This window comes from Bubalus kerabau, chromosome 4, assembly GCF_029407905.1.
Source record: "Bubalus kerabau isolate K-KA32 ecotype Philippines breed swamp buffalo chromosome 4, PCC_UOA_SB_1v2, whole genome shotgun sequence".
NCBI classification, from domain to species: Eukaryota; Metazoa; Chordata; class Mammalia; order Artiodactyla; family Bovidae; genus Bubalus; species Bubalus kerabau.
In genome coordinates, this window is record NC_073627.1 from 11,746,015 (window position 1) to 11,773,346 (window position 27,332).

Sequence of the window (27,332 nt, forward strand, 5' to 3'; positions counted from 1 at the left end):
CCCCTTCCGTCCCCAGACGGCATGCTGAGCCAAACAGCCACCCTGAGTCTCACATCAAATGACTGGGCACCGTCAAGACCCAGCCTGAATTCCCTGGCAGCCCCTCCGAGCTCCTGGAGCCAGTGGCAGCTGGCCGCCAGTGAGCTTCCAGAGCTGCAGGGTAGACGCTGAAGGGCCATCCTCTGCCCCAGGCAGCGCCTGGCTTCCCTGACTGGCAGTGAGGCTCCCAGGCTGGTCCAAGGGCTCAGTCCCACCAGCTGCCCTTCTCAAATAGGCTTCCTTTGGACCCCTGCTATCGGCCAGCCCCAGGCATGGAGCAGGGCAGTGGTGAGTGACTGCCACCTTGGCTGGGGGGCCGCACATGGAGCAGAGATGTGGGTGCAGGGGGGGCGGTGTGGAGGGAGAGATGCCGCACAGAGCCTGCCGAGTGCTACAGAAACATAAGACAAGATTAGTCTTAACGACGCACAGAACAGATTGCAGGGTGTCGGGAGATGGGATGTTTTAAAGAAATAAATCTCAGCTCCCGGTTACAGAAGCACAAACAAACCCAAACAACAGATCTTTGGAAGCTGCCAGCTTCTCGGCTGCCAGGCTGCTGCTGGGGGCCCCCAGGGGGTGAGGGTGGGTGTTCCAGGAGCATCCTCAGGACATCTGGGGCACCTGGGCCAGCCCAGTACTGAGCTAGCCCAGAGATTTTCCAGAAATTTGGGGGGTGTGCCCCCCAGCACCTGGCCATCCCTCTTCTCACCAACTCTTGGCCATTCCACCTCTTAAATCTCTCCAGGACCCACATTCATGCTCTCCAGCCATTACCCTCCTCTCCTGGATGGCACAGCCCCGGGACCTTCCCTCACCCCATCCCCAGTCCCCTTGCTGCTGGAATGGCCTCTGAGGACATCCACTGGCCCAGCCACTGGCCCTTCTCTGTTGCTCCCCCTCTTCATCTCTTTAGGGTCCCATCCTTCTGGCCCCTCCTCCTCTTCTTCCTTCATCTCCCACCTCTGGGAGAGGGTTCTTATTGGCTTTAGCTGCTCTGGGTGGGAAGGGATAAAAAGTGTCTTCCTTGTTTATATCACCCCTCACGCCTTGCAGTTTCTACTCCTGCAGGCTTGCCCGCCTGCCCTGAGATGGTTGGACAGAAAAGGAACGACAAGGCTATTTATGAAAACCGCCCAAAGCAACTAAGAATCACATGGCATCGCACAGCCTTCCCCCTCACCAGGCTTTGGGTGACCAGCACGACCCCCTCCGGGTCCCTCCTGGCAGCCCCACAATCAGTGACAGAACCTGGCCCTGGCCTACCCAGCTCAGAGGCTTCAGGTCCTTCTGAGGCTGGATTCTCCCCAGAGCGGGTAGGAGAAGCAGGGCCAGTTACACCAGCGACATCGAGACGGTATGAATAATTTAGCCTTTACGGCTGATACCCTGGTGTCACAGAGCCTTTTCCTCCTAAAGGCAAAAAGCACTTAAGATGCCATTTATTTCAGCCTGGCTCCCTCTGCGGGGTGGGCGCGTCATGCTGTCGAAGTCACTGCCCTCGGGGCTGGCTCCGTCACTACCCTCCCTCCTCACTGGCTTCTGCTTGTGACCCCTCCTACCATCCACCCCCTAGGAAACCAGCCCCTGGGTGGGGGGCGGGGACACCTGTTCACTTTTCTGGCCTTTTCCCCTTTCTCTCTCTCGACAGAGCACTCTGAGGGGCTCCTCTTTGCAAGGAGGGTGACTACCAGTCTCCCCTCCCACCCTCCAGAAGCACAGTTTCTTCTGGGCCTGCACTGTCCAACATGGAAGCCCTCGCCACCTGTGGCTACTGGACTTTACATTCATTAAAGATGAAAACACTAAAAATCCAGTTGCTCGGTTTCCAGAGCCACATTTCCAGGAGTCCACAGCCACATGTGGCCAGTGGTCACCGCACTGGACAGCGTTCATCACCATGGAAAGTCCCATAGGATGGCACCAGCCCAGAAAACGGTAAAGCTCAAGGAAAAGCAACAGCAGGAGGCAGCATATGTTAAATGCCACATAAACAAGATGCCTGGGGAAGGTGGCAGGAGCTCTGGGGAACAAGCTGGGGTCATGGAGGAGACCACAGTCTGGCTGGCGTTTCACCAGGGGAGGGGAGCACATTCCAGCTGGAGGGAGGCTGCAGAAGGGTGAGGCTGTGGGGGACGGCTGGCCAAACCACAGCAAGCATGGCAAAAGGGGAGAGGAGACGTCGGCAGGAAGGTGAGCATCCAAGTAGGACCCCGGGGACAGGCAGCTGTCATCCCCGCATGGCTGCACCTGACTCTCCCGGACCCGTGTCTGCGCTGGCTGGACCACTGCCCCAATGATGCCAAGGTGAGAGCCTTGAAGTGGCAAGGCCACCCAGCTCATTCTGTAACCTGAACACCACCCTTCACTTGGCACACATTTACCCTGGGGGTGGGGGCGAGCATCAGCTTCATGGGGAGGGCCTCACGGGGTCCTAGGGGGCCTTCTTATTAACAAGCATGCAAGACAGCAGACGGGGGTGAGCTAGTCTGAGCTATGCAGCGGCTATGAGCTCTGTGATCTATTTTTTAAAATATTTATTTATCTGACTGCATCAGATCTTCGTTGCAGCACACGGGATCTTTGATTTTCAGTGTGTAGGTTCTTTAGTTGGGGCACGTGGGATATTTTAATTGCGACATGCGAACTCTTAGCTGCAGCACCCAACCAGGGATCCAACCCACATCCCCTATGTTGGAAGGTGGATTCTTAACCGCTGGACCACCAGGGAAGTCCCTGGCTATCTAGTTTTAAAATTTGTTTTCATCATATGATTAATATAGTAACACTTTAACATTTTTGAAACTTGAGAAAGAAAAAAATGACTCACAACCACACTATCCTAACATATTGGCACAGCTTCCTCTCAACTGGTGCTGTCCAATAGGGTGTTCACATGTGTCACTTAAATTTATCTCAATCAATATCAGGTAAATTAAAAATTCAGCTTGTCAGTCACACTAGCCACCTTTCACGTATTCCCCAGGTAAGCAAGGCAGTGGCGTTATCGCGATGGCACAGATCAGGAAAGTTCTAGTAGGCAGCGCTGCTTGGATGGCCTCATTCATGCATCAGGCCTTCCCATGGATTTCAGTCAAAATGTGTACATTATTTGCTACCTGCTTTGTTACTGATACACCATAAATTTCCACACTGATGTATAACCTTTACTAATACTGCACAATCTTCTGTCTGGCAGTACTAAGTTTCTGCACCTTTGGGGCCAGAAGTGCCCCCTCCTCAGGTAAATGAAAACCCATGAGCACATATACAGGAAGTGGTGAAAGACCTCAGGGGGCTCACAGGCCTCCAATAAAACCCCTTAACCTGGAAGATGAACAGTAATGGATGCATCTCTTTCTGTAGATTCATCCCTTTTCCCCTCCAGTATAAAGAAGAGCAAGATGGACATCTTCATGCAAATATGCTTTATTTCTGTAATTTAGATTGGTTCTTGGGATGAGTTCCAGAAGACACCTTTTGATTTAGGGAGTGGGAGCTGTGTTATCAGTTCATAAATGTCACCACATACTTCCCCAGGTGGGGGGCAGTTGAGATGCCACGTAGGGGTCCACATGGGGGTCCTGTTATACAACATCCTCATCCAACTAGCCCTAGAGACTGGACCAGGTACCTCTCAGGACATAAACGAATGACGGGCTGGCCACTGATCTTGTCTGGTGGTTATTCTCACCTTCATCCCAACCCAAAGCCTTGATTTCTGACACTATGGAAGGCATAGGACTGAGACAGCCACAGACCCTAACCCCTGCTTGTAGAAGTCAGTCCTCGGTGGGAGGAGGGTCCATGATGGCAAGTCAGCCACATAGCCTTCCTTGTCCACCCACTTCCCAACAGTCTTTGGACACTCATGTGGTCAAGAATTTCCAGCCATCACTATGCTGGGGTGGCTATGGCAGGTGGCCTCATCTAGGGATGAGGCTGTGCCTGGCTAAACCCCACAGGTAGCACACAAGTGGACATTGTCATTCTAACCACTCGACCCTTCCGTAAACTACTTGCCACATCACAAAATGTTTAAGGGACTCTCAGATTGGGGGCTGCTCCTCCCACCCTTGCCCAGCCACACGCTCAGTCTCCACATGTAGTTCTTAAGTTCTGCCACTAGAGGGATCCCGTGAGCCAGCCTGTCTGCTCCCCCGAGGGGACCCAATTCCCAGTTAAATGAAGAGCCTCTGCCCCCTGGAGCCACTACCAACACGTTCAAGTCCTCAAAGACAAGCTCCCTGTAGGGAGTCTGGTCCAGCAGAAGCTGGTGCTCCAGGACTTCACTCCAGATGTCCTCTCTACAAGGCCCATGCCTCTCTGTGTTCCTTGGATTGTAGCCTGCCAGGTTCCTTTGTCCATGGAATTCTCCAGGCCAGAATACTGGAGTGGGTAGCCTTTCCCTTCTCCAGGGGTTTTCCCAGCCCAGGGATCGAACCCAGGTCTCCTGCAATGCAGGCACATTCTTTACCAGCTGAGCCACAAGAGAAGCCCAAGGGTACTGGAGTGGGTAGCCTATCCCTTCTCCAGCGGACCTTCCCAACCCAGGAATTGAACCGGGGTCTCCTGCATTGCAGGCAGATTCTTTACCACTTGAGCTATGAGGGAAGCTCCCCTTATCACAACAGTGGTTCTCAAGCGCGGTGGCACTTTGGAGACCCTTGGAGAGGGTCTCCAAATCCTGCCCATGCCCAGGCACCACCCAAGTCATTCTGGTTCAATCAGTCTGGGTGGGTCTGGGAATCAGGGACCTTCAAAGCTGCTGGGGCATTCTCATTTTTCTCTGGGCTGGGAAGTCTTGCTCTATAGCACCCTGGGCTACTGACCATTTAGTCCAGATTTCAGGCCCATCACTGGGTGGGAGCTGTAGGGGGGTGAGGGGCAGGAGGGAGTGGAGACACTCCAGCTTTGCTTTCAGGTCTTGAATGTGGTGGGGAGACAAAATCTCAACTAAACTCCAGGAGCAAAGAAGCAGGAGCAGCCCGGCAGAAAATGCAGAGTCTAGGGCCCACCCAGTCCCTCTTGAAATCCACAGTTGCTTTTTTCTTTTTTTAAACTTCCAGCAACCTGTCAAGCATGGCTGGGTCAGGAACTAGGGTGCCTCCATGTAATACCTCTCACATTGCATCTCAAAAACAGTCTGTTTTCACATCAGCCCCTGACTGAAGCACACGCTCCCAGGAGGCAGGGAGGGGGACCTCGTTCATGGCCATCCTGCCCCAGCCCAAAGCCTTGGCGGAACTGGACAGACTGAGCCAGAAAAGCAAGCAATATGGAATTGTTGAGGCTCCACAGTGAGGGAGGGATCTCCCTCATGACACTATAGTCTTCCTTCCGAGCATGCCCTGCAGCTCTAAGCAGAAATATGAACCTTAAGCTAAATTGGGTGGAACATGGGTCTGGAAGATGTAACTTGGGTTTCCAAAGCATGACCACAGAAAGGGTCATGACGGGACAGCCAAACTCCCACACCTGACAGATGGCACGCAGCTTCAGGTTAGGAGTCTGCATGCAGTACAGGATAATGTTCCCAAATCCAACAGGAGGTGAAAATTGCTGGGAGTATTAGCCAGTCATAAAAATGAATGGAGTCCTGACACGCTTGGATGCACCTTGAGAACATTATGCTCAGTGAAAGGAGGCAGACACGAAAGGACACAAGTTGCATGATCCCATTGACGTGAAATGTTCAGAACAGGCAATCCATAGAGACACAAAGTGGCTGAGAGGGGCTGATGAGGAGTAACTGGCAGTGTGGCACCACCAGGGGGAGCTCTGACAGAGCCCCGCTGGCAGCGGGACTCAGGCAGGGCTTCAGATTTCCTTCTGAGCCTGGTTCCCTAGTGGGAAACGGGCACATGGCTCAGGAAATCTCATGGGGCACTGGAGTCCTTGGCTGCAGCTGACCGACCGCTCCCTTACATGGCACGCTTCAGTATGCGAGAAGAATGTTATCAGTTCACCCTTGGGCTTTAATGGACCACATCTTACTGGGGAAGGAAACAGGAAAGAATTCGTCTCAAATTCCTTCCCTCTGAAACCAGCAAAGCGCTCCACATTCCTCCATCCTGTTCCTTTTCTCATATCAGTTCCTGTGACCTTATTGCTCTAGGTCCGTTGTAAACCCAGCAGGGTTCAAATCTGGCTCAGCTCCTGAACTGGCTGGGTGACCTCCAGCAAGTTCCTTAACCTCTCTGAGCCTTACTTCTCCCTTCGATACACAGAGGGTGATGTGAGCACCTACGTCACAGGGTTTGGGGTTCTTGTGAGCCTAAAAAGAATTAATCCATGGCCCACATGCCCTGCACCCAGGCAAAACCCAGACATCCACACTGATCACATGCCCAGCTCACATCATGAGCTCAAGAATTACATGCTGACTAACGTCAGTACTTACTGTCATCACCATCATTAGCCTGGAAATATGAGAACAAGGACCACAGCCAAGCATGAGAAGGGGCTGTAGAAGTCCCATGCTTGCCCATCCCACGCCTGCCCCGGCTGCTCTGAGTTAGCCCAAGCCTGTGGTTCGTGAGCCTTTTGCGCGCCCACCTCTGGGAGGCCCCGAGGCCCCTAACAGCGACACCATATGACATTATGATAACCCTCCCCCTTCAGGCAACATCTCACTGCTGCTCCTCCCAGCGCCCATGTGTGTGGCAAGAAAAGTGAGCCCGCTAATGTGCCCAGGCATCTGGTTCCCCTGGGCTCTCGGCTGTACAGTAAATGCTGCCAACTTCCCCCTGGGGCTGCGTTCCAGCCTCTTATAGCTTGAGGGTGTGAGAAGTAGAAAGGCTAAGGGCCCCTCTGGCGGGCCAGGCTCCGTGCCTGGCTTGGCTGCAGGCAGAGCACAGAGCCTGGCTGGGGACCAGGCCTCCCCCACAAGCCTTCTGCCGCCACCCTGGCCTGCCTGGGTTTGCCTGACGGACCATCTCAGTCCCTCCAGTGATGAGCATAGAAGACGCCAGGATGCTGAGGCCTGGTCCTGGGGGGTCTGGACTGGGGTACGGGGCTGGTCAGACTTGGCTGGGAAGGTTTAGTCCTAGGGAAGGGGAGAGAAGGAAGAGGGAAGTCCCAGCCCCCCAGCCCAGGCTGCGTGTCCTTCACAACCCCCTGGGGTGGCATGAAGTGAAGGCACTCTGGCACCCATGGGATGGCATGCAGGTGTCCTCCACACTCAGTGAGCAGAGCAGGGACACAGGCTCTTGCTCTCAGCCCCAGAGACGCAGGGGGCAGTGGGGAACTCACCCGCTCTCGCTCTCCAGGAACACGGAGCTGCTGCTCTCCGCGAGGGCGGCGCTGATGGGTGAGAGGCAGAAGGGTGAAGAGAAGGCCTCTGAGTCCGAGTCGAAGGAACTGGCCCTGCTCACACCCTCAGCCGACAGCTCCAAGGAACCCTCCTCCTCGCCCACCTCGGGCCGGGGCTCCCGGCCCTCTTCCATCCCGTCTTGCGAACTGACTGCCGACAAGATTCCTGAGTCGCTGTGGGCTGGCGGCAAGGCCGGGAGGGGGCCGTCTGTCCCCAAGCCCGGGGCCAGCTTCTCCCCGTCCTCGGGCGAAGGGCTGACACACTCGGTGTCTCGAATGCTCTGGGCCACCACCAGGATGTCCTCGTCTCTGGGGATCAGGGTGGACCTGGGCTCCGTGGGGGATGGCTGGTGGGGGGCCCCTGAGCTCTGGGCACGCCGGCCCCGAGGGCGGGGTGCCTTGCGCACGGGGGAACTCTCGGGGGTGATATAGCGCAGCGCCTCCTCGTCCTGCTTCTGGATCCGGGAGTTGGGGACCCACGCGAGGATGAGGGTGGCCCCCAGCAGTTCATCCTTCTCCATGTACAAGCATAGGTAGCCTATGAGGGGTCAGGAGCACAGATGGTTAGGGAGGGCCATATACCAAGTGCCTCTAGCTGGTTTCTTCCCGGAACCACACCCGGGCGAGTAAAACTGTGGGGCTGTGCAGCCCAGCCCTAAGAAAACACACCTGAGGGATACAGTTGAACTCAGGATGAATGAGAGCTGTGGGCGTTTTCTAAGCACACACACTGAGCAGATCCAGGGGGCAAGCCCTCAAGCAGCAGTCTGTCCTGTGCCTTCCCTCCTCCTCTTGTTCAGAGCCCCACCCTATCCACGGCTCTGGGGGCCCCAGGGCTCCCTTGCCTCCATCAGCCTCCCAGTCCGGATAAGCCCAGGTGGCTGGGGAGACACCCAGGGACCCAGAAGTACCACCAGCTTCATTGCAATCTTAGGAGGGAGCCGGGCTGCAGACTTTATTGCTATGTCACACAAAAGATAAATCCAAGATGAGTAGCATTTGGGCCTTTCCCTGTCGGCTGAGACTTCTCAGAATCTCTTCTTTAACACTGCTTTTTGGAAGGAGGGCCATCTTCAATGTCATGTCCTGGATTGCTGACAAAGAAGAGAAGAGCAGTTCTCTGAGGCCAGCAGCACATGGGTGGGCTCTTAGGGCCCCTGAATGTTCAGTCTGAGAGGAAGTTAGTCTTTCCTCCTGAGACACCTGCCATTTTGGGATGTCCTGACTCTTAGGCCTATGGCACCCAGGTTCCCAGGCCTCTGGGTCTCTGAGAAGCCCCTGGGGCAGGAGCTGGGGCCCCTGTCATGCCGCTGGGCTCTGACCCAACCCAGAATCCTTAGCCCAGCTGCCACTTCCACAACAGCGGGGAATTCAGGGGTTGCCAACCAGTTGTCCAGAAGAATAATGTTCAGGTGAGGTCAAGTGTCTCCACATGGCTTTGGGTTGGGAAGGGACCCAGAGACCTCTGGCCCCCTCTCCCTTGCCTCCCATCAGGCAAGGATGATACCAGAAGCCCTTCAAAGGGTGTGGCTTTTCTTTCTGCTTTATGCCCAGAACATGCAACACCCTCAGACCCAGGCCTAGGACCTCTGCTCCCGGCCCCCGAGTCCTCGGAATTTGGGCCCGTGGTCAGGCATCCACAGGGGCAAGGCAACATGCCACTCAGCCTTCTAGACCACAGTTCAGGGACCAGGACCTTGGAATCCCCCCCCCTCACAGTTCAGAATCTGCTTCCAGGACCTGCTCGCCTGACCTATGATGTCCCCTGGAGAAGGCTCGGGGTTCTTATAATCCAGGAAAGAGCTGGGGCTGGAAGTCGGCTCTCCTGCTTTGGAACCTAGAGGGTCTGATGACTCTAAATCTGTACCTAACTGTCCGCTGTAAAGACATGCTTATCAAGGCAGAAGGACAGAATACTTTCCAAAGAGTTCATTAGCATAAGTTAAACTTTTTGTCTTTTTAAAAATAAATTTATTTATTCAGTACTTTGTCGACACCTAATTTGTATGCAGTGAAGTGCCCAGATCTGATTGTAATTTGTAATTTTTAAATGTACTGATGTCTGATGTGAGACTTTCTGTCTGGACACGGGTGGGCTGCAGCCAGACTGCAGGTGCACGGGAACTGGGGACCCAGAAGCCCCGTTCAGCAGCCTAGAGAGGCCTCAGGAAGAGCCTAGGGCCTGCCCTCACTCTGCCTCTACTCTGGCTGGTATTGGGGAGCTCCTCTGAACACCAGCCTCCTTCTCTAAGAGAGAGGCCTGCCCAGGCTCTGGCATTCTTATGAGACTGTTGTACAAATTAAATAAAGCAATACATTTATCTTGTACATTTGCACAAATAACAAAGGACCACACAGGCTTCTAGTATCACTAATCCATCTTTTGGATGCTTCCTGGAGGCAGCAGGGCTGAGGGACTCAGGTATGGGTGGTGCGCTAACCAGGTCTAACACCCCCAGGTTCCCTGCCCAAGAACAGTCACAATCAGCGGCACTCCTGACAGAATCTGTGCCCACTCCCTTAGTGCACAAGAGAGCTCACTATCTGGGGGCTCAGAATACAATTGGAGCCCTGGAAAAAAATGCAGTCTCCTTCTCTGAGGCTCGGCAAAAGATTGCAAAGTCACTGTCAGCACAGGAAGAGTTGCCCACTCCTGGGACTCGGGAGAGCCACAGAAGTGGAGTGTCCCTCCAACAGCCCAGGGTAACTCCAGGCTCTGGTGTGGAGGGCCAGGAAAGGACTCTCCATCTCCATCTGTGCAGAGGCTGAGAGCTTCCTTCCCCCATTTAGAAACAGTGGATTTAAGCACAAAGGGTGCGCAGGATCAATGATTTCCATGTCCCCAGCGTCCCAGGCCCGCTTCACAACCTGCTCGGTCCCCATCCCACACTCTGGGCTGCAGGAAGGGATGAATCCACCAAGCCTGACCTGAGGGCTGCGTTCGCACCCAAACTCAAGGGGGCCTGGGGGAAACCCCCCACCAGGCAGCTTCCTGAAGAAGACAATGCCCCGCCTCCCTCCCTGCAGTTGGGGGGCTCCCGCCTCCCAGCAACCCTCTCACAGCAGCCCTGTATACATGAATGCCCTCTTCCATTGCAAAAACAGCTAATTCCCCTTTGACCATCCTGCCTCCCCTCCGTGAGTCAAAGGTCACTGGTGTGCTTCCCAGATGGGGAAATTAGGGCAAACAGGGAAGTGATGCAAGAGCTTGCTAACTTCAGAGAGATCAGCCAGCTCTCCCCGAACCTGGACCCCATGTCTTCTTCTCCCAGCCCGTGACCCCAGGTTCCCCACGCCGGGCTCACCTGGGTGGTGTTCCCCCAGCCCCTGCAGCCCCTCTGGGGGGTGCACACAGACATTGTTCTTGGAGTAGATGATCTCCCCATCCAGGACGGAGGGGGGGCCGCCGCCGCCGCCACCACCTGGGGTGAGGGTCAGGAGGTCCGAGGCTTTGGAGGAGGCCCGGCGAAGGAGGCGGCCCAGAGACATTGCCGGGGCAGTGTTTCCATCCTCCGCACACTTGGGCCCAGATGGGGCTCTTCCAGACCTGCCTGGGGGAGGAAGAGAGAGGACAGGCATGGCCCAAGGTCATCAACATGGACGGGGCATTCCTGGGGCAGCATCGTGTCCCACACCAGTAAGTGTAAACGGAAGCTTTGCAACCACAGAAGGGGTCCTGCTAGCACAAGGCCATACAGAGGAAATGGGTTCTCAACTGTGGCGTGACGGACACTCGGGGCTGGGCCATTCTTAGTGGTGGTGGCTGTCCTGTGCTTTGTAGGGTGTTTTACAGCATCCGTGGCCTCGACTCACCAGATTCCACTAGCACCCGTTTCCACTATGACAACCAAAAATGTCTCCAGCATTGCAAATATCCTTTGAAGGCAAAAATCACCCCATGAATAACCAGTCTAGGGAATTCCCTGGCAGTAAAGTGGTTAGAACTGGGCACTTTCACTGCTGTGGGCCCAAGTTCAATCTCTGGTTGGGAACTAAGATCCCACAAGCCCAAAGTGTCCACCTCCTACAAAAGGACTGGTCTAGAGGAACCTGTTGGAGAAGGCAATGGCAACCCACTCCAGTACTCTTGCCTGGAAAATCCCATGGACGGAGGAGCCTGGTGGGCTGCCGTCTATGGGGTCATGCAGAGTCGGACACGACTGAAGCTACTCAGCAGCAGCAGCAGAGGAACCTGTTCCTACAGCAGTTCAGTCACTCAGTTGTGTCCGACTCTTTGCAAACCCATGGACTGCAGCACGCCAGGCTTCCCTGTCCATCACCAACTCCCAGAGCTTGCTCAAACTCATGTTTGTTGAGTCAGTGATGCCATTCAACCATCTCATCCTCTGTCATCCCCTTCTCCTCCTGCCTTCAATTTTTCCCAGCATCAGGGTCTTTTCTAATGAGTCAGTTCTTTACATAAGGTGACCAAAGTATTGGAGTTCCAGCTTCAGTATTAGCCCTTCCAATGAATACTCAGGACTGATTTCCTTTAGGATCGACTGGTTTGATCTCCTTGCTGTCCAAGGGACCCTCAAGAGTCTTCTCCAACACCACAGTTCAAGCAAGAATACTGGAGTGGGTTGCCAGGCCCTCCTCCAGGAGATCTTCCCAACCCAGGGATCAAACCCAGGTCTCCTGCATTGCAGGTAGATTCTTTACCATCTGAGCCACGAGGGAAACCTCCAGGCTTTCTCTTTGCTCAGGGTTCACCACTGTGTCCTTCCTTCCTAAGGTTCTCAACCCTCTGCTTCCCAGGGAGTGTCCTGGTTCTCCCTCTTACTTCCTACCCCTCCAGGTCTTCTCCATCCTCACCTGACCCATGTATCATCATCCCAAAGCCCAACCTCTTGTCCTAACACATGCTGCTGCCTCTGCTGGGAAGGGGACACAAGTGATAGATAAAGGACTCGAGTTAACACCCAACTCATTCTTTAAAAAATATAAACTAGGAATCAAAGAATCAGCTTGAGAACATATACAGAACTCCTAAAGACTCCCTGCAAAAAGGAGCAATATCCCAACTGAAAAAGCAGGCGATTTCACAGAAGAGGAAACAGAGGGACTGAGAACATGAAATAAAAACCCAACACCTGACACACTGGCAAAAAGCAATGTTAATTCCAGCAAAAATGAAACAGAAGCCCAGGCAGCAGCTATGTGAACCAACCAAATGTTCCTGTCCATGGGGCTCATGAAGGCTGCCTACCAAGCTGGGAGTGCCTACCATGGGCATGATGTCGCCTGTGTAAATGAACAGATGTGTGGAAAGCTAGTTCCTGGTCTGAGACCCAGGCCACACTGGGCAGGGTGCAGGCCAGCCTTGAAGGGTGAGGTGGCTGGAATGGGAGTGTCGCAGATGGGCTGCAATTCCAACTCTCAGAGAAAGAAACAAAAAAGATTTGAAGCCAATATGATAAAGTCATTGACTGGGAATAGATAAACAAAACAGAGTCTGCCCATATGATGGGGTATTACTGAGCCTTCAGAAGGAGAGAAACGCTGACACCTGCTACAACATGGATGGAACTTGAGGACATACTCAGTGCAACCAGCCAGTCACAGAAGGACAGATACTGCATTGACATGAGGTACCTGGGACAGTCAAACACACAGAGACAGAGCACAGAAGGGTGGGTGCCCAGGGCTGGGTGAGGGCTGGGGAGTTAGTGCTTGATGGGGAGAGTTACTGTTTGGGAAGATGAAGAAGTTATGGAAATAGATGCTGGAGACGGCTGCACAACATGGACCCAAGTGTCCCCCGTGCCGCTGAACTGTCACTTGAAAATGGGCGAGACCCCAGAGTCCTAACCACCAGGGAATTCCCTGTGTCACGTATATTTTACCACAATAAAGTTTTTTTAAATTATCAACTGGAGAGGTTCTCAGGGTAAATTATATTGTTCTTCGCACTTTCTGCATTTTGTACACTTACCCCTAAGCCCAGGGCTGATTTAGGATGGTCCCTAAATGGAGTTCTCTTTGTGTCCAGTGCTTGGACAGTTTCTTGGGGCAGACAGCAGGGATGAGGGGGCCATCTGGCTCAGCAGGGAAGGGGTGGTCTTGGCGCTAAATTCCTTCAATGTCTTGGGACCAGGCGGCTGAAGGCTGGATCCTCAGCCCCTTATGGCTCTCTGGTTGCCCCTCTGAGCCCCTTGCTCTGATCTCCCCTCTACCTGTATATTTCCAGTTATGTCTGGGGCTACTAACTCTCCCAAACACAGTTCCATGGCACCCCCACCCCCCGGAGCCACCCTTCCATCCCTGCACCTTTACCTAGAGAAATCTACTAGTCTCTTCTCTGTCATTGCTGAAGTTCCTAAGGGCAGGATGACTTTGAAAATCACCAGCCCTGGGGACCCAGGACCAGCTGGGGTCCTTGCCTTCTCATCCCTGAGCCACAGAAGCCCCTCCATCTTGGCCATGTCCAGGGTCCCGAATCCACCCCTTCTCAGGCATCCCCCAAGCCTGAGACCCCACTTTCAATGTGGGTTACAGAATCAAGTTGACCCCTCAGCCCCAGAAATGGTAAGCTGGTTCTGTAAAGGGCCAGAAAGGAAATATTTTTGGCTCTGTGGGCCCAATGGTCACCATGGAGACTATTCAACTCTTCCCTGTTGTGCGAAAGTAGGCAGTTCTCGGGCAGGTGTGACTGTGCTCCCACCAGACTGTTTGCTTCCCTGGTGGCTCAGATGGTAAGGAATCTGCCTGCAATGCAGGAGACCCAGGTTCAATTCCTGGGTTTGGAAGATTTCCTGGGGAAGGAAATGGCTACCCACTTGAGTATTCTTGCCTGAAGAATTCCATGGACAGAAAAGCCTGGCAGGCTACAGTCCATGGGGTCATAAAGAGTCAGACATGACTGAGAAACTAACACTTTCACTTCATTTCACTCACGCCAGTTCCATATAATTCTGATGTCACACAGGAAAATCCTTCAATTTTTTCCAATCATTTAGTATGTCATAACCAAGCTTCCCCGGTGGCTCAGTGGTAAAGAATCTGCCTGCCAATGCAGGAGACATGGGTTCCATCCCTGATCTGGGAAAATGCCACCGAGCAACTAAGCCCGTGTGCCGCAACTATTGAGCCTGAGTTCTGGAACCTGGGAACCACAACTACTGCGCCCACATGCTGTAACTACTGAAGCCCGAGAGCCCTAGAGCCCATGCTCCACAGCAAAAGAAGCCACTACAATGAGAAGAAGCCCATGCTCCTCGAGAGAATAGCCCCTGCTCACTGCAACCAGAGAAACGCCCTCGCAGCAACCAAGACCCAGCATAGCCAAAAATAAACTCAATAAATAAAATTATGAAAAACAAATGTCAGAATCAGCCTTAGCCCGTGCACCGTACAAAACAGGCAGAAGGCTGGATTTGGTTCACGGGCTACACGTGGCCAACCCCTGGCTCAGACCACTCTCTGGAGACTCAGGGCAGGGCTGTTCCTCGCTACCCAAACCCCCTCCAGGCCAACTTTTGGGGAAGTCTTCTGTCCTCCCCAGGTCGAGGGGGCATCTCCCCTATCTTAACCACTGAGTTCTCCTGCCTGAACACATGACATCTGACCAAGATTTGAAACTTAAATCACACTGGAACCTACACATTAGAATATGTGTTTTCTTTCCAATTAATCACCTGATAAAGCTATATTCCAATTCTAATGATGACTTCATTCCATTCGTCTAGAATATTTTTAGAATTCAAGAATCACTCCAGAATTACAAGATCAGTTAATGAGCCATACAAGAAAATGAATTCCCCTCTCCAGATCAGCACTGCCCAGGAGACATACAATGTGAGGCCTCATATGCAATTTTAAATTTCCTAGTAGCTGTACTTTTAAAAAGTAAAAAGAAAGAAATGAGGGAAATTCATTTTAACAATATGTTTTTAGTTAAGCCATTATATCCCCAATAGTATCACTTCAGCATGTAATCAATATGGAAAAATTACTGATGAGCTATTTTACATTCTTTGCATCTCCAGAGTCTGGTTTATATTTTGAACGTAAGCACACCTAGGTTCAGACCAGCCGTGGGCCAGGTGCTTGGTGGCCTCCAGGGGCCCACGGCCTCTGGGTGGGCAAGACTGGGGCGGGGCTGGGGCCCTACCTCCTTCTGAGCCTCAAATGGTATTACTAATACTTAGTTTAATTGCCCTAACTGCCAGAATGAGCTGCAAACAACGCTCAGCTGATTCCAAAAACCACACCATCTTTAAGTGAAGATGGTTTGCCACCGTTGAGGATAATCAAAAGAATGTGCTGAAAGCTCTGAAGGGGATTCCAAAATACAAGCGTTCACAATATAGCATTTTCCCCACATCGGCTGTGAAATCCCACTGCAGCCCTGGGAAACGAGTCCTAGCAGCACAGTTTTGCAAACGAGAAAACAGGTACTGTACACCCCAAGTCACTCGGTGAGAGGACGCACGTGGACGGGAGAACTTTGTCCTCTGTGCTTGGAGCTCCAGCTCCTAGGCGCCCCACCCAGCCTGGGTGAGCAAGGACAATTCCCCAGCTCCAGCCCCGAGGCTGTTCAAGGGTGGGAGATAATCTGCTTCTTGGAGATCCCACACATCTGTTAAACATTAGCCACAAATATTTACTCTCTTCAGAAAATGTTCATTTATTTTTTTCAATGTATTTGTTCCTTCATGAACCTATTTCGTCTCAATTAAAACTGGTTCCCAATCTCTGCTCTCTTTCAAACTAGAAGTGGAGACTCCTTGACCTATTTTTTTTTAAAGCTTTTTCTTTTTTTAATTATGAAAAGTGTTCAGAGAAGTGTCAATATAAAGAACACATGTCCCTGAACTCACAACAACCCAAAAATATCTGTGTATTTTCTCCTATCTTCTGTGTCTATCTTAACAAAACAAAACCACCTACTGGAATTATATCATATCTTGCTTTCTGTTATAACATATTTTTCCACGTGTTAGAAGCAAAAATGTGTCCCCTCAAAATTCATATTAAAGTTCTCACCCCCACACTTCATGCGTGTGTGTGCGCTAGTTGCTCAGTCATGTCTGACTCTTTGCAACCCCAGGGACTGTAGCCTGCTAGGCTCCTCTGTCGGTGGAATTCTACAGGCAAGAATACTGGCGTGCATTGTCATTCCCTTCTCCAGACCCTGGGATCGAACCCAGGTCTCCTGCATTGCAGGCAGATTCTTTACCATCTGAGCCACAAGGGAAGCCCCTACACTTCATAATTCAACATTATTTGAAAGTAGCTTCTATATAGAGATAATCAAGTCAGAATTAGGTCGTTAGGGTGGGCCCTAATCCAGTGGCTGGTGTCCTTTATTTTATTATTATTTTGAAGAATGTTTGTTTGTTGGGCTGCACCAGGGCTTAGTTGCCGCACGCAAGGTCTTTAGTTCCAGCCTGGGGGATCTAGTTCCTTGATCAGGGATCAAACCCAAGTCCCCTGCATTGGGATCTTGAAATCTTCACCATTGGTTCACCAGGGAAGTCCATGGTGCCATTTAAAAAGAGGACATTTGGAGACAGACACAGGTATACAAGGAGAATGTAGCGTGAACATGAAGACAACTCTCTACAAGCCAAGGAGGGAGGCCTCAGAAGGAACCAACCCTTCAAAATCTCAGGTCTCCTGACTCTAAAACTGTAAGAAAATTGATTTCTGTTGCTTAAGACACCCAGTTTGTGGTACTTTTTATGGCAGTCACAGAAAACTAATACACCACATTATTAACTAATTAAAAATTCCAAAATGTCAACCCTCCATCCTAACAGCTGTAAATATATTACAAGAATGCACCATTCTTGAACCAGCCACTGTCACCAGATATTTGTCTTCCAAATAGTGGCTACCTAAATAATAAACTTCACAATTTTATGCAGAAATCTTCTGTATTCTATTTTCCTAGGTTAATTTCTGGGATTGCTATTTCCTTGGGAGGCCAAACTGATATAATGTCCAGTGGATTTCTAAAAAGGTATCAGAGTTTTGAGGGATTTGACTTTTTGCTAATTTGGTCATTGCAAAATGATTTTCTGATAATCCATTTGCTTGAGTGGGTTGCCTTATTTGTATTAAACATTTGTGTTCTACCTGTGAATTGTCTATTGGTGTACTTTGCCAATATTTCTGCTGGGGTGTCGGAATCCTTATTGATGGGAAAGAAATCTTTATATAGCAAAGATCTTAATCTTAATCTTTTGCCGTATGTATATTTTCCCTAATCTGTTGTTTGCCTTTAAATCGTGTTACCTATTTTGAAATACAGACGTTTTAAACATCTAGGCAAACCGATGGTAACTTTCCCTTAGTGATTTCTTTTTATCAGTTTTACACTTTATATCATTCTTCCCAAGCCAAAAATCCATTAATTGTTGGCTTATATTTTCATCTAGTTTTCTTATGGTTCCATTTTCAGTGAACTACTTCTGATATTTCAAAAAGTCTAATTCAAAGTATACATTTACCTGAAAAAAATCACGCATTCACCAGCTCATTGAATGAGTATTTGTGTTGTTTTTATCACTATTTTCCATTTTTATTGTATACTATTATTTGATTAAAAAATAGGGAGATCAATTAAAGCTTAATAAAACTCAGATACTTGTCATATACAAACTTATGAGAAATTGTAAAAAGGCGGGGGAGGGAGCTATGGGGGAAGGGGAGGTCATGTTAACCTCTTTCCCAGCAACCACCCCCACTCCACAGCAGCACTACTGTTACAGTGAATTTCAGAAACTCGATGGCCTTCCCTTCACACCATCCATCATGGAAGGCCCTCTCCTCTGTGGGGACTGGCAGCCCCCCGGGTGTTTGGTAAACCAGGCTCTGCTCATAGGCAGCTGATATGGTGACTGCACCCAGCCAGTGCAGTCCTTCTCAGGATCCCCCAGCCACAGCTTCTTCATCTGGGCCAAAGCAAGGAGCCCAGAGCAAGCTCTCCAAACATGCCCTCCCTGCCCACATCCCCACCCCCTGCAGTCCTTTCCCCTGGAATCCCCCTTACTGCCTTATTTTGCTTCTGTTGAAAGAGATGGTTTGTTGCTATTTAGAAGGCAAGGCCCATGTATCCAGAATGCCTCACCCAGTGGGGCCTGCCAGGGGCCCCTCACCTGCGCCCAGGCCAAGAGGGACAATCGCCTGTCACATAGGGCCCCCCAGCTGCACAGTCACAGCTTGTGTCTGGTGGCCGACCTCCATGGGGAAGCCAGGCAACACACGAGTCCGCAGAGGTTGGGTTCCTTGCTTGGTGTGAATTTCTATTCTGCTCCCACCGTCCGTGTTGGCAGATTCCTAACTTGGCAGTTCTATCCGAGTCCTCCAGCTGGTGAACATAAATCTGAGTTTACCCCTACCCTGTCGGAAGAGAGGGAAGGAAAAGAATCCCAGAGAGCACAGTTGCTGAAAGGCCTCCACCTCCCAGATGAGAATGGAGGCCCTCCCCGCCCAAAGCTCAGGACAGCGCCCTTGGGGTGCAGCTGCCCCAAATCAAGCAGAGCTGCTAAGAAAGCAGGGCTCGGCCAGAACAGCACTGATGTCCAGAGGCTCTAAGGTTACCTGATGCAGTGCTTCTCCAAAGCAGGGGGCTTTAAGAAACTCGGAGGACAAATCCCTACACTCTGACCCAGCAGGTCTGCGGGAGGGGGCGCCCAGGTGCAACCATCACCATGTGAGACTGGGAACCATTCACCTACTGCTCCCCTGAACCCCCAAGGAAGGCAGAGAATCGGGCTCTGACAGGAGGCAGACCAGCCCCTCTGCCGCTCAGGCTGTACTGTTATCAGCACAATTAATGACATGTCAGTGGCTGCCCAGGGCCTTCCCCCACCGCCTCCTCTGGTCTGTCACCAGTTGGATGTTAAGTGTTGGGTGGATTCAAGACTGCAGAAGGCCTCTCCCACACCTGCAGCCCAGCACCTGTCACTGGGTTAATAAATGTGGCTTGGGCCCACGTGTTACCCAGAGTAGAGGAACGTGCAGCTCTGTGTCCAGGATAAGCAACAGAAGGAGCTGGCCTGGAGAATGGCCTTCAGAGACCTCCTGCAAGGAGGCCCCTGGGCTTCAGTGCCCACTGGTCTGGCAACGAGACCTGATGAACAGTGGGCTGGCTGGGAGCAGCTCCCCGCCTGTCCCTCAGGGGTGTCCCTATGACCCCGGGGTGGTGGAAAGGTTTATGATCAGGGTCATGTGGCTCCTGCTTCACAGATAAGCCACACGTGTGCAGAGCAGTGTCCAGCTCCTTTAGGGTCCCTAGATCTACCCGGGGAGAAGGCAATGGCACCCTACTCCAGTACTCTTGCCTGGAAAATCTCATGAATGGAGGAGCCTGGTAGGCTGCAGTCCATGGGGTCGCTAAGAGTCGGGCACGACTGAGCAACTTCACTTTCACTTTTCACTTTCATGCATTGGAGGAGATGACAACGCACTCCAGTGTTCTTGCCTGGAGAATCCCAGGGATGGCGGAGCCTGGTGGGCTGCTGTCTCTGGGGTCGCACAGAGTCGGACACAACTGAAGCGACTTAGCAGCACCAGCAGCAGCAGATCCACCCGACCAGACCCCTGGGAAGCAGCGGGCCCCTTTGTACTACTGTTAAGTCCCCCGCCTAGATTTCTAACATCGGGCTGTCCGGGCCCTTCAATGCCCACTGCCAGAATCATTTCCTCTGTGTCAACCATCGAAGGGGAAGCTGTGTCTGGAGCAGAGCACACGCCTGGGCTTCCGACAGGCTTGGTGAGGAGTTAGAAGGCCAGAGGCTGGGGGAGTGCTGGGAAGAGGGTTCGGTGGAGCAGGGTGGGGATGAGGAGGGCCTGCCCCACCACTTCCCTGACCAGCTGTCTCCTGGCGAGCCCACATCACATTCCTCTCCCAGCCCCTCTGCTTGCAGGCTCTCAGGCTTCAGCGATTGGCCTTAGAGAGGAAAAGTCTTGGCCTTGGGGCCAATCCCACCTTCAAGCCGCACCTACAGCTCCCATGGGCACCCTCTGAACACTTGCCACCCTCTCCTGACCCTGAGGCTATGTCCTAACTGGGAGCCCCCAGAGGGTTCAACAGGCTGGGGGCAGGGCAGGGGTTGGAGCCAAGCGGAGACAGGGGGGCAGCCTGGGAGGGGCCCCCTGTCTCCTCCAGGGTACACTCCTGGGGTCCGTGGGGAGCACATGACTGCTCCAGAGCAGGGTCCACATCACAGCCAACAGGAGGGGCAGCTGGAACTTTTCTGGGGTGCACTACACAAGGGTCACGGCTCTGAAGGAGATGGTGGAGGCGATCCTTCAAAGACGTCAGGGCTGGGGCTCAGGCCAAGGAAGAGGGTTACTGCCAGGCCAGAGGGGGGCTGATGCCTCCAGTTCAGTTCAGTTCAGTCGCTCAGTCATGTCTGACTCTTTGCGACCCCATGAATTGCAGCACGCCAGGCCTCCCTGTCCATCACCAACTCCCAGAGTTCACCCAAACTCATGTCCATCGAGTTGGTGATGCCATCCAGCTATCTCATCCTCTGTCGTCCCCTTCTCCTCCTGCTCCCAATCCCTCCCAGCATCAGAGTCTTTTCCAATGAGTCAACTCTTCACATGAGGTGGCCAAAGTATTGGAGTTTCAGCTTTAGCATCATTCCTTCCAAAGAACACCCAGGACTGATCTCCTTTAGAATGGATTGGTTGAATCTCCTTGCAGTCCAAGGGACTCTCAAGAGTCTTCTCCAATACCATGGTTCAAAAGCATCAATTCTTCAGTGCTCAGCTTTCTTCACAGTCCAACTCTCACATCCATACATGACTACTGGAAAAACCATAGCATTGACTAGATGGACTTTTGTTGGCAAAGTAATGTCTCTGCTTTTGAATATGCTATCTAGGTTGGTCATAACTTTCCTTCCAAGGAGTAAGCGTCTTTTAATTTCATGGCTGCAATCACCATCTGTAGTGATTTTGGAGCCCCCCAAAATAAAGTCTGACACTGTTTCCACTGTTTCCCCATCTATTTCCCATGAAGTGATGGGACCAGATGCCTAGGGACCCATAAAACGGAGGAGAGACTGGTAGGAAGGGAGGCAGAGCTAATCAAGGGCCTGACCCTTGCACCGCAGGCTGGGATGACAGGGGCTATTTGGAAGGAGCCATTGGGAGGAGTAGGAACAGGTATGCAGAAAAGCTCCCGGCCAGAGGAGTGGCCCGGGTGGAGGGGAGGGAAGAGTCCTGGAGATGGATGGGGGTGATGGCCGCACAAGGATGAGAATACATTTAATGCTGTAGAATTATGTGCTTCAAAGTGTTCAGTATTCAAAATCTGCTGTGTGTACTTCATCACAGTGAAAAAATAGTAATAATAGTGGAACCTGGAGAGGGTGTACAGATTCTCCGTTCCGCCCTAAAAAAAATAACAATATTAATTTTTTAAAAAAACGTCTGGGACCAGGAAGCTTGCAGCCCAAGAGGCCAGGATGAAGTGGGATGGTATGGATGGAGGAAAGGAAAAGGACAGGGAGCTTGAGGCCAGTGACAAAGGAAGCTCAGGTCCCCGCACTGAGGGCAGGCTGCCAGCAGCAATGCCAGGGCCTGGCAAAGACCAAGCAACCCGATGACAGATCTTCTAATGTCCCCGAATCCACAAGATGCATGACCTTGAACAGTTCTTGAGCAGATGTGCAGAGCAGTTTATACCCGGGATCTTTGGGACCTGGAGTTCTGCAGGGAACAAAGATTCCCACCCCAATGGGAGACCAGAAAACTGTGCTCCGGAAAGGTTGCCAGGTACAGAACCTGGAGCAAGCAGAACACCCAGGTCCCCTTCACAGATCTGGGGTCTTTCTATGGGCCAGTCTGACTCTCCTCCTTACCTGGATAGAGGTGGGGACCTGGAGAGGGTGTACGGAGAGGACCTGTACAAGGGGACCCTCTCGTACAATCTAAAAATGCTACCAGCAGAGATCCTGAGACACACAAAACCAGTGACGTCTATAGTCAGAAACAGCTATCTGACTTTGCATCTCTACTAAGGATTCAGTGTTAATTGAAATAAAAAAGCAGCTTGAGATGCTCAAAGCACTTTGTACCAATATTATAAATCCTCTCCCCAAATCCTGAGAGATGAAGGGTGGATAGAGAAACAGCTCCAGGTAGAACCGTGACAACGATTTAAAAAAAAAAAAAAATCTCATTCTCCTTGAATGCATTCATTTAATATTTTTACTTTTAAAATGGTTACGTTCTTATCAGTATTGTTGATCTTAGATTATAAGCTCCTGAGCCCACGACATCTCTGAGAAGTTCCTTTTATGAAGGGCTATCTTCAGTAGAGTTCCAAATGCCATGTTTTTGTTGATGGAAAGGAGAGCGATGCCAACCTGGCAGTTGGCACAAGGAATACAGAAATGGAGTCAGGCCAAGATCTGGAATGTGCATTAGCTTGAGTATGCAAAAAAAGGCAATGATTTTAAAAGATATAAAATAAAAATGCCAGTGCTGGCTTTTAACCATCTCTGATCAATGTATGAATACATGTTGAATTCCATGCTGCTCTGAGCCATCAGGAACCACTGGGTAGGACCACATTTTTTACAAAATAGGCTATTGTATAATTTGAAAGAAAAGATCAACTTGGCCTCTCCTCAGAAAACACACACACACACACACACACACACACACACGCTCAAGAAACACAAGATTGCAGAAACTCGACTAGGGAGTCATTCTTCCTATTAACCTGCAACTCCTTAAGAATTAGAACATCTTTGAGAACTATTCTTGGTCCTCTGTGACTTGCAGGAGTAAGTCACACTGGTGATGAAGGTAACTCAAGTTTGCTTCCAGGAGGAGAGAGGTTTTGAGGTGGTTGGAGAGTGGGGAGAGGGTGCCAATAGAAGAGAGATGTCAGAAACTGCAGCAGCCCCAAGAGAAGCAGGGTGGGGCCTGGGAAGGATAGCAGATTTCCTCTCTCCCAGCCCTGTTCAGAACTGGCTCTGACATGCTGGGTTGGAGCCAGTGGGCAGCAGCAGGCCTGCTGTTAACCACACATGTTCCCTCCTCCCTCCCCAGGAGCCACGTGGCCACTGACACTCGGCCCAGAGGAAGCAAGGCTTTTGTAACTCCACATGGCAGTGGTGGGGTGGGGCTCTCCTCTAGCTAATATTTACAGGGGTAAAGTTAAGAATCTATTACCTTCCCTGGTGGCCCAGTGGTTAAGAATCTGCCTGCCAATGCAGGGGACATGGGTTTGATCCCTGGTCTGGGAAAATCCCACATGACCTGGAGCAACTAAGCCCATGAACCAAAACTACTGAAGCCCGTGTGCCTAGACCATGCTCTGCAATAAGAGAAGTCGCTGCAATGAGAAACCCGTGCATCCCAACAAAGAGTAGCCCCCACTCGCCACAACTAGAGAAAGCCCAAGCACAGCAACGCAGACCCAGCACAGCCAAAAGAAACCTGAAGAATTCTTTTCTAAAAAAGAAACTATTACCCCAAATTCATTCCCCAAGATTTAGTGATTTAGACCCAGCGAAAGTCCTCTTAGATAGGGAGGTAAAGTCACCAAAAAAGACACAAATGAGCAAAACACAGACGCAGAAATGACATCCTTTAGAAAAGACACATCTCCCCTCCTGCTTCCTTCACAAAGCACTTCTATCCCTAGTGTATTGGCTACTGTAACAAGTCACCACAAAAATAGAGACTTAAAACAATACAGTGTATTATCTTGCAGTTCCAGAGGCCAGAGGTCCACCCAGGTCTCACTGGGCTAACCTCAGGTGTCAGCAGGGCTGGGCTCCTTTCTGAGGTTCCAAGGACAATCCATTCTCCTGTCTTTTCCAGCTGGAATCCACGTACATCCCTTGGCTTATGGCCCCTTCCTTCTCCTTCAAAGCCGGCAGCGCAGGTGCAGTCTTTCTCATAGGGCATCACTCTGACATTGACTCTGGCCCTGTCTTCCACTTTCAAGAACCCTGTGATGACATGGCCTCACTGGATAATCCAGGACAATCTCTCCACATCACAGGCAGCCAATAGGCAACTTTAATTCCATCTGCAACTTGAATCCCCTTTGCCACATGACCCAATACAGTCACAAGGTCCCAGAACTAGGAAGTAACATCTAGACATCTGGGGACTGCTCTTCTGCCAACCACATCACACCAAGGACACTATAAAGAGCTGACTTCTAACTCTCCAGGGGACTTTCCATCTCCACTGTCCATCAAACTTCCATTCAGAGCAACTAGCTTTTAAGCAATATGATGAGATCCTGGGCCTAGACGTTGCAGAGGGGAGACCCAGCCTCTGCAACAGTTGGACAGGACAGAGGAAAGCTGTGCACAGAGAAGTGCCAGAGCCTTGGTTCCTGTGCTGGTGTAAGGCGCTGGTGGTGCTGGTGGTGGTTAGGCACTAAATCGTGTCCAACCCTTTTGCGACCCCATGGACTGTAGCCCGCCAGGCTCCTCTGTTCATGGGATTTCCCAGGCAAGAATATTGGAGTGGGTTGCCATTTCCTTCTCCAGGGGGATCTTCCCAACCCAATGCCTCTCGTGCATTGCAGACAGATTCTTTACTGCTGAGCCACCAGGGAAGCCCCCGTGCTGGTGTAAGGAGCTGCATCAATTCCCAAATGGAAAACAAACAGAGCAAAGGTGCAGACACCTCTTGAACCTTTCTAAGAAGACGAAAGAAACAGGGCAGCCTGGATCTGGCAGGAGGGAGGCTGTGCCCAGACTTCTCCCGTTCACTGTTCTGTGCCATGTCCCCGCCGCAGGGCCACCCTGGGTCAACAGGACAAGTGTGGTCCTGGCAGCTCGTGATCTGGCAGTTCCCGCACACCTGCCACAGCCCACGTCCACTGTGACAGCTGTCCGTTGCAGCGAGGGGGAAGCAGGTAGGGAGTGGGGCTGATGAACCCTTAGGGGGACGTGTTGTGCGGCAAAGCCCACAGGTGATTCTTCCCCCGAACTTGCCACTGTCACACTGCTCAGGAGCAAACTGCTCTGAGCTCTGGTCACCTGCCAGATGATCAGAAGAAACTGGTTCATCTGCTTTGCCCTCAAAGGCCAATCAACACAGAGCAGGGACAAGGTAATGCCATTTTAAACACGAGCCAGGCACATGCAAACAAGGAATGTTTTCCTCTCATAAAACATCTGCTGCTAATACACCTCACAAGAGGCCCCAATTTTCCCTCCCAGAACCAGGCACATGCACCGCAGTCTTTTTGGGAACATCCAGTTTTGCAGTTCAATGGGTGATATAAATATTGCAGACCAGGAACCTTTTCTTTGGGGTGCACAGTTTGGGGAAGTTGGGTCTCCTTCAGTCTCGTTGCCCAGATAAGACACCTGGGAGCTGATATCACCCCTCTTCTTATTTGCATTTAAGTTCAAATTATGGGATCATTGCAGAAGAGAAATATATTTGCTGCACTTGCATTTTGCATTCAGGATTAACATGGAAAAGATCGTGGCCCAAAGATAGGGCTGCTGTGCATGGGGCCCTCTGTGTTGAAGTGAGGACAACACAGTCGACTTGCAGTTAAATCGAAGGAACGAAGTTTAGGGCAGAAATCCTAGAGCTGGGGCCCTGGGCCAACTGCCATAAGGAAAAAGGACCCTCAAGAGGCCGGAACTGGAGAAGACAGTTAAAGAAACGAGGGTGAGGGGAGATCTGGTGGCCTGCTTAGCTGTTTTTCCTCTCCCAACTGTCCAGTTGTCACTTTGATTATCGCCCACTCCTTGGAAAACCCCAAAGCCTCTGCCTGTTCAGAGAAAGACCATCTGATGCCCATGCCCCTGGACAGAAAATACCCTCAAACCACCTCCCCCAGCGCGCCAAGGAAGGGGGGCCTGCAAGGAGAAACAGGCTTAAAGATGAGTCAGGAGCCATACTGAGGAAGGACTAAACCCAAAAAGCAAGGAAAAGGGTAAAGCCAACCAGGAAACCACTGACCAACCACAAAGTGGATGAGGGGCATCTGACCTGTACATTGTGCCTATAAACTTTAACACAGAGAGGTTCTCAGTGTCTGTGGCAAAGGAGTAGGTAATGCACCACAAAACAGAAATCAAACTAGGGGGGAACATACTGACAACACTCCCGGAATGCAACACACTTGATCTTGCTCAGGGAAAGCATTTTAGCTCTAGAAACTGAAAAACCAGGACTTCCCTGGTGGTCCAGTGGCTAAGATTCTGTGTTCCTAATGCAGGGGGCCTGGGTTTGATCCCTGATCAGGGAACTAGATCCCACATGCTGCAACTATGACCCAGCACAGCCAAATGAATATTAAAAAAAAGAAGAAACTGAAAAATCGTAAAGGTATAAAATGCCATCTGATAGATATGTCCTTTGTCCTGATTCCAATGCCAGAGAGTGTAACAACCAATTTATCAACCACTTGAATTCAGGGTCACTCAGTGGAAAACCAGAGCAAACACCAAAGTGTGCAAGCAGGTTCAGACACAGGCTCAGGGTGCACCCAGCTGATGGTGGTTTCTATAGGAGCTAATCCAGAAAGAGCATGGCTACCACATCTCTGTATGCAGTCAGGTGAGTCCATACAGACCCTTCATCTTGTATATCAGCTCTGCTGCTGCTGCTAAGTTGCTTCAGTCGTGTCCGACTCTGTGAGACCCCATAGATGGCAGCCCCCCAGGCTCCTCCGTCCCTGGGATTCTCCAGGCAAGAACACTGGAGTGGGTTGCCATTTCCTTCTCCAATCAGCTCTAAATACCTGGAAAGACTCTCCGTTGGAGGCTCAGGCAGAGAAGGGCATGCCATTCAGATTGGATAATGCATTTGGGTTCTTTCATCTTTCCTTGTGCTAGCCGTACAACTGAGGCTACTACATGCAGATGGCAAACTTGATCTTTTTTTTTTTTTTTAACAAGTCTTAAGTGCCTGATTTCTCCTCTCTGAGGATGGCTATATCGGTTCAGAAGATGGAGTAAAGGACATGCTTCAGATCACATATCATCAGGTACTTCGTCAAAGCAGATTTATTAGAGATG

At 51.3% G+C, this 27,332-nt stretch overlaps 1 protein-coding gene across 5 annotated transcripts in view; it reads right to left on the reverse strand.

Annotated features, from left to right (window-relative positions):
• TBC1D16 (TBC1 domain family member 16) overlaps positions 1–27,332 on the reverse strand; it is an 86,336-nt gene that overhangs the window by 56,019 nt on the left and 2,985 nt on the right. For 4 of the 5 annotated variants that reach the window (XM_055575302.1, XM_055575303.1, XM_055575300.1 and 1 more), the window contains exons 2-3: positions 10,659–10,904; positions 7,294–7,891 (exon numbers count right to left, since the gene is read on the reverse strand). In XM_055575302.1, coding sequence (XP_055431277.1) covers positions 7,294–7,891; positions 10,659–10,842 — 782 coding nt within the window. In that variant the 5' untranslated portion in view covers positions 10,843–10,904. The remainder of the gene's footprint in view (positions 1–7,293; positions 7,892–10,658; positions 10,905–27,332) is intronic. The other variant, XM_055575301.1, reaches the window with a different exon arrangement.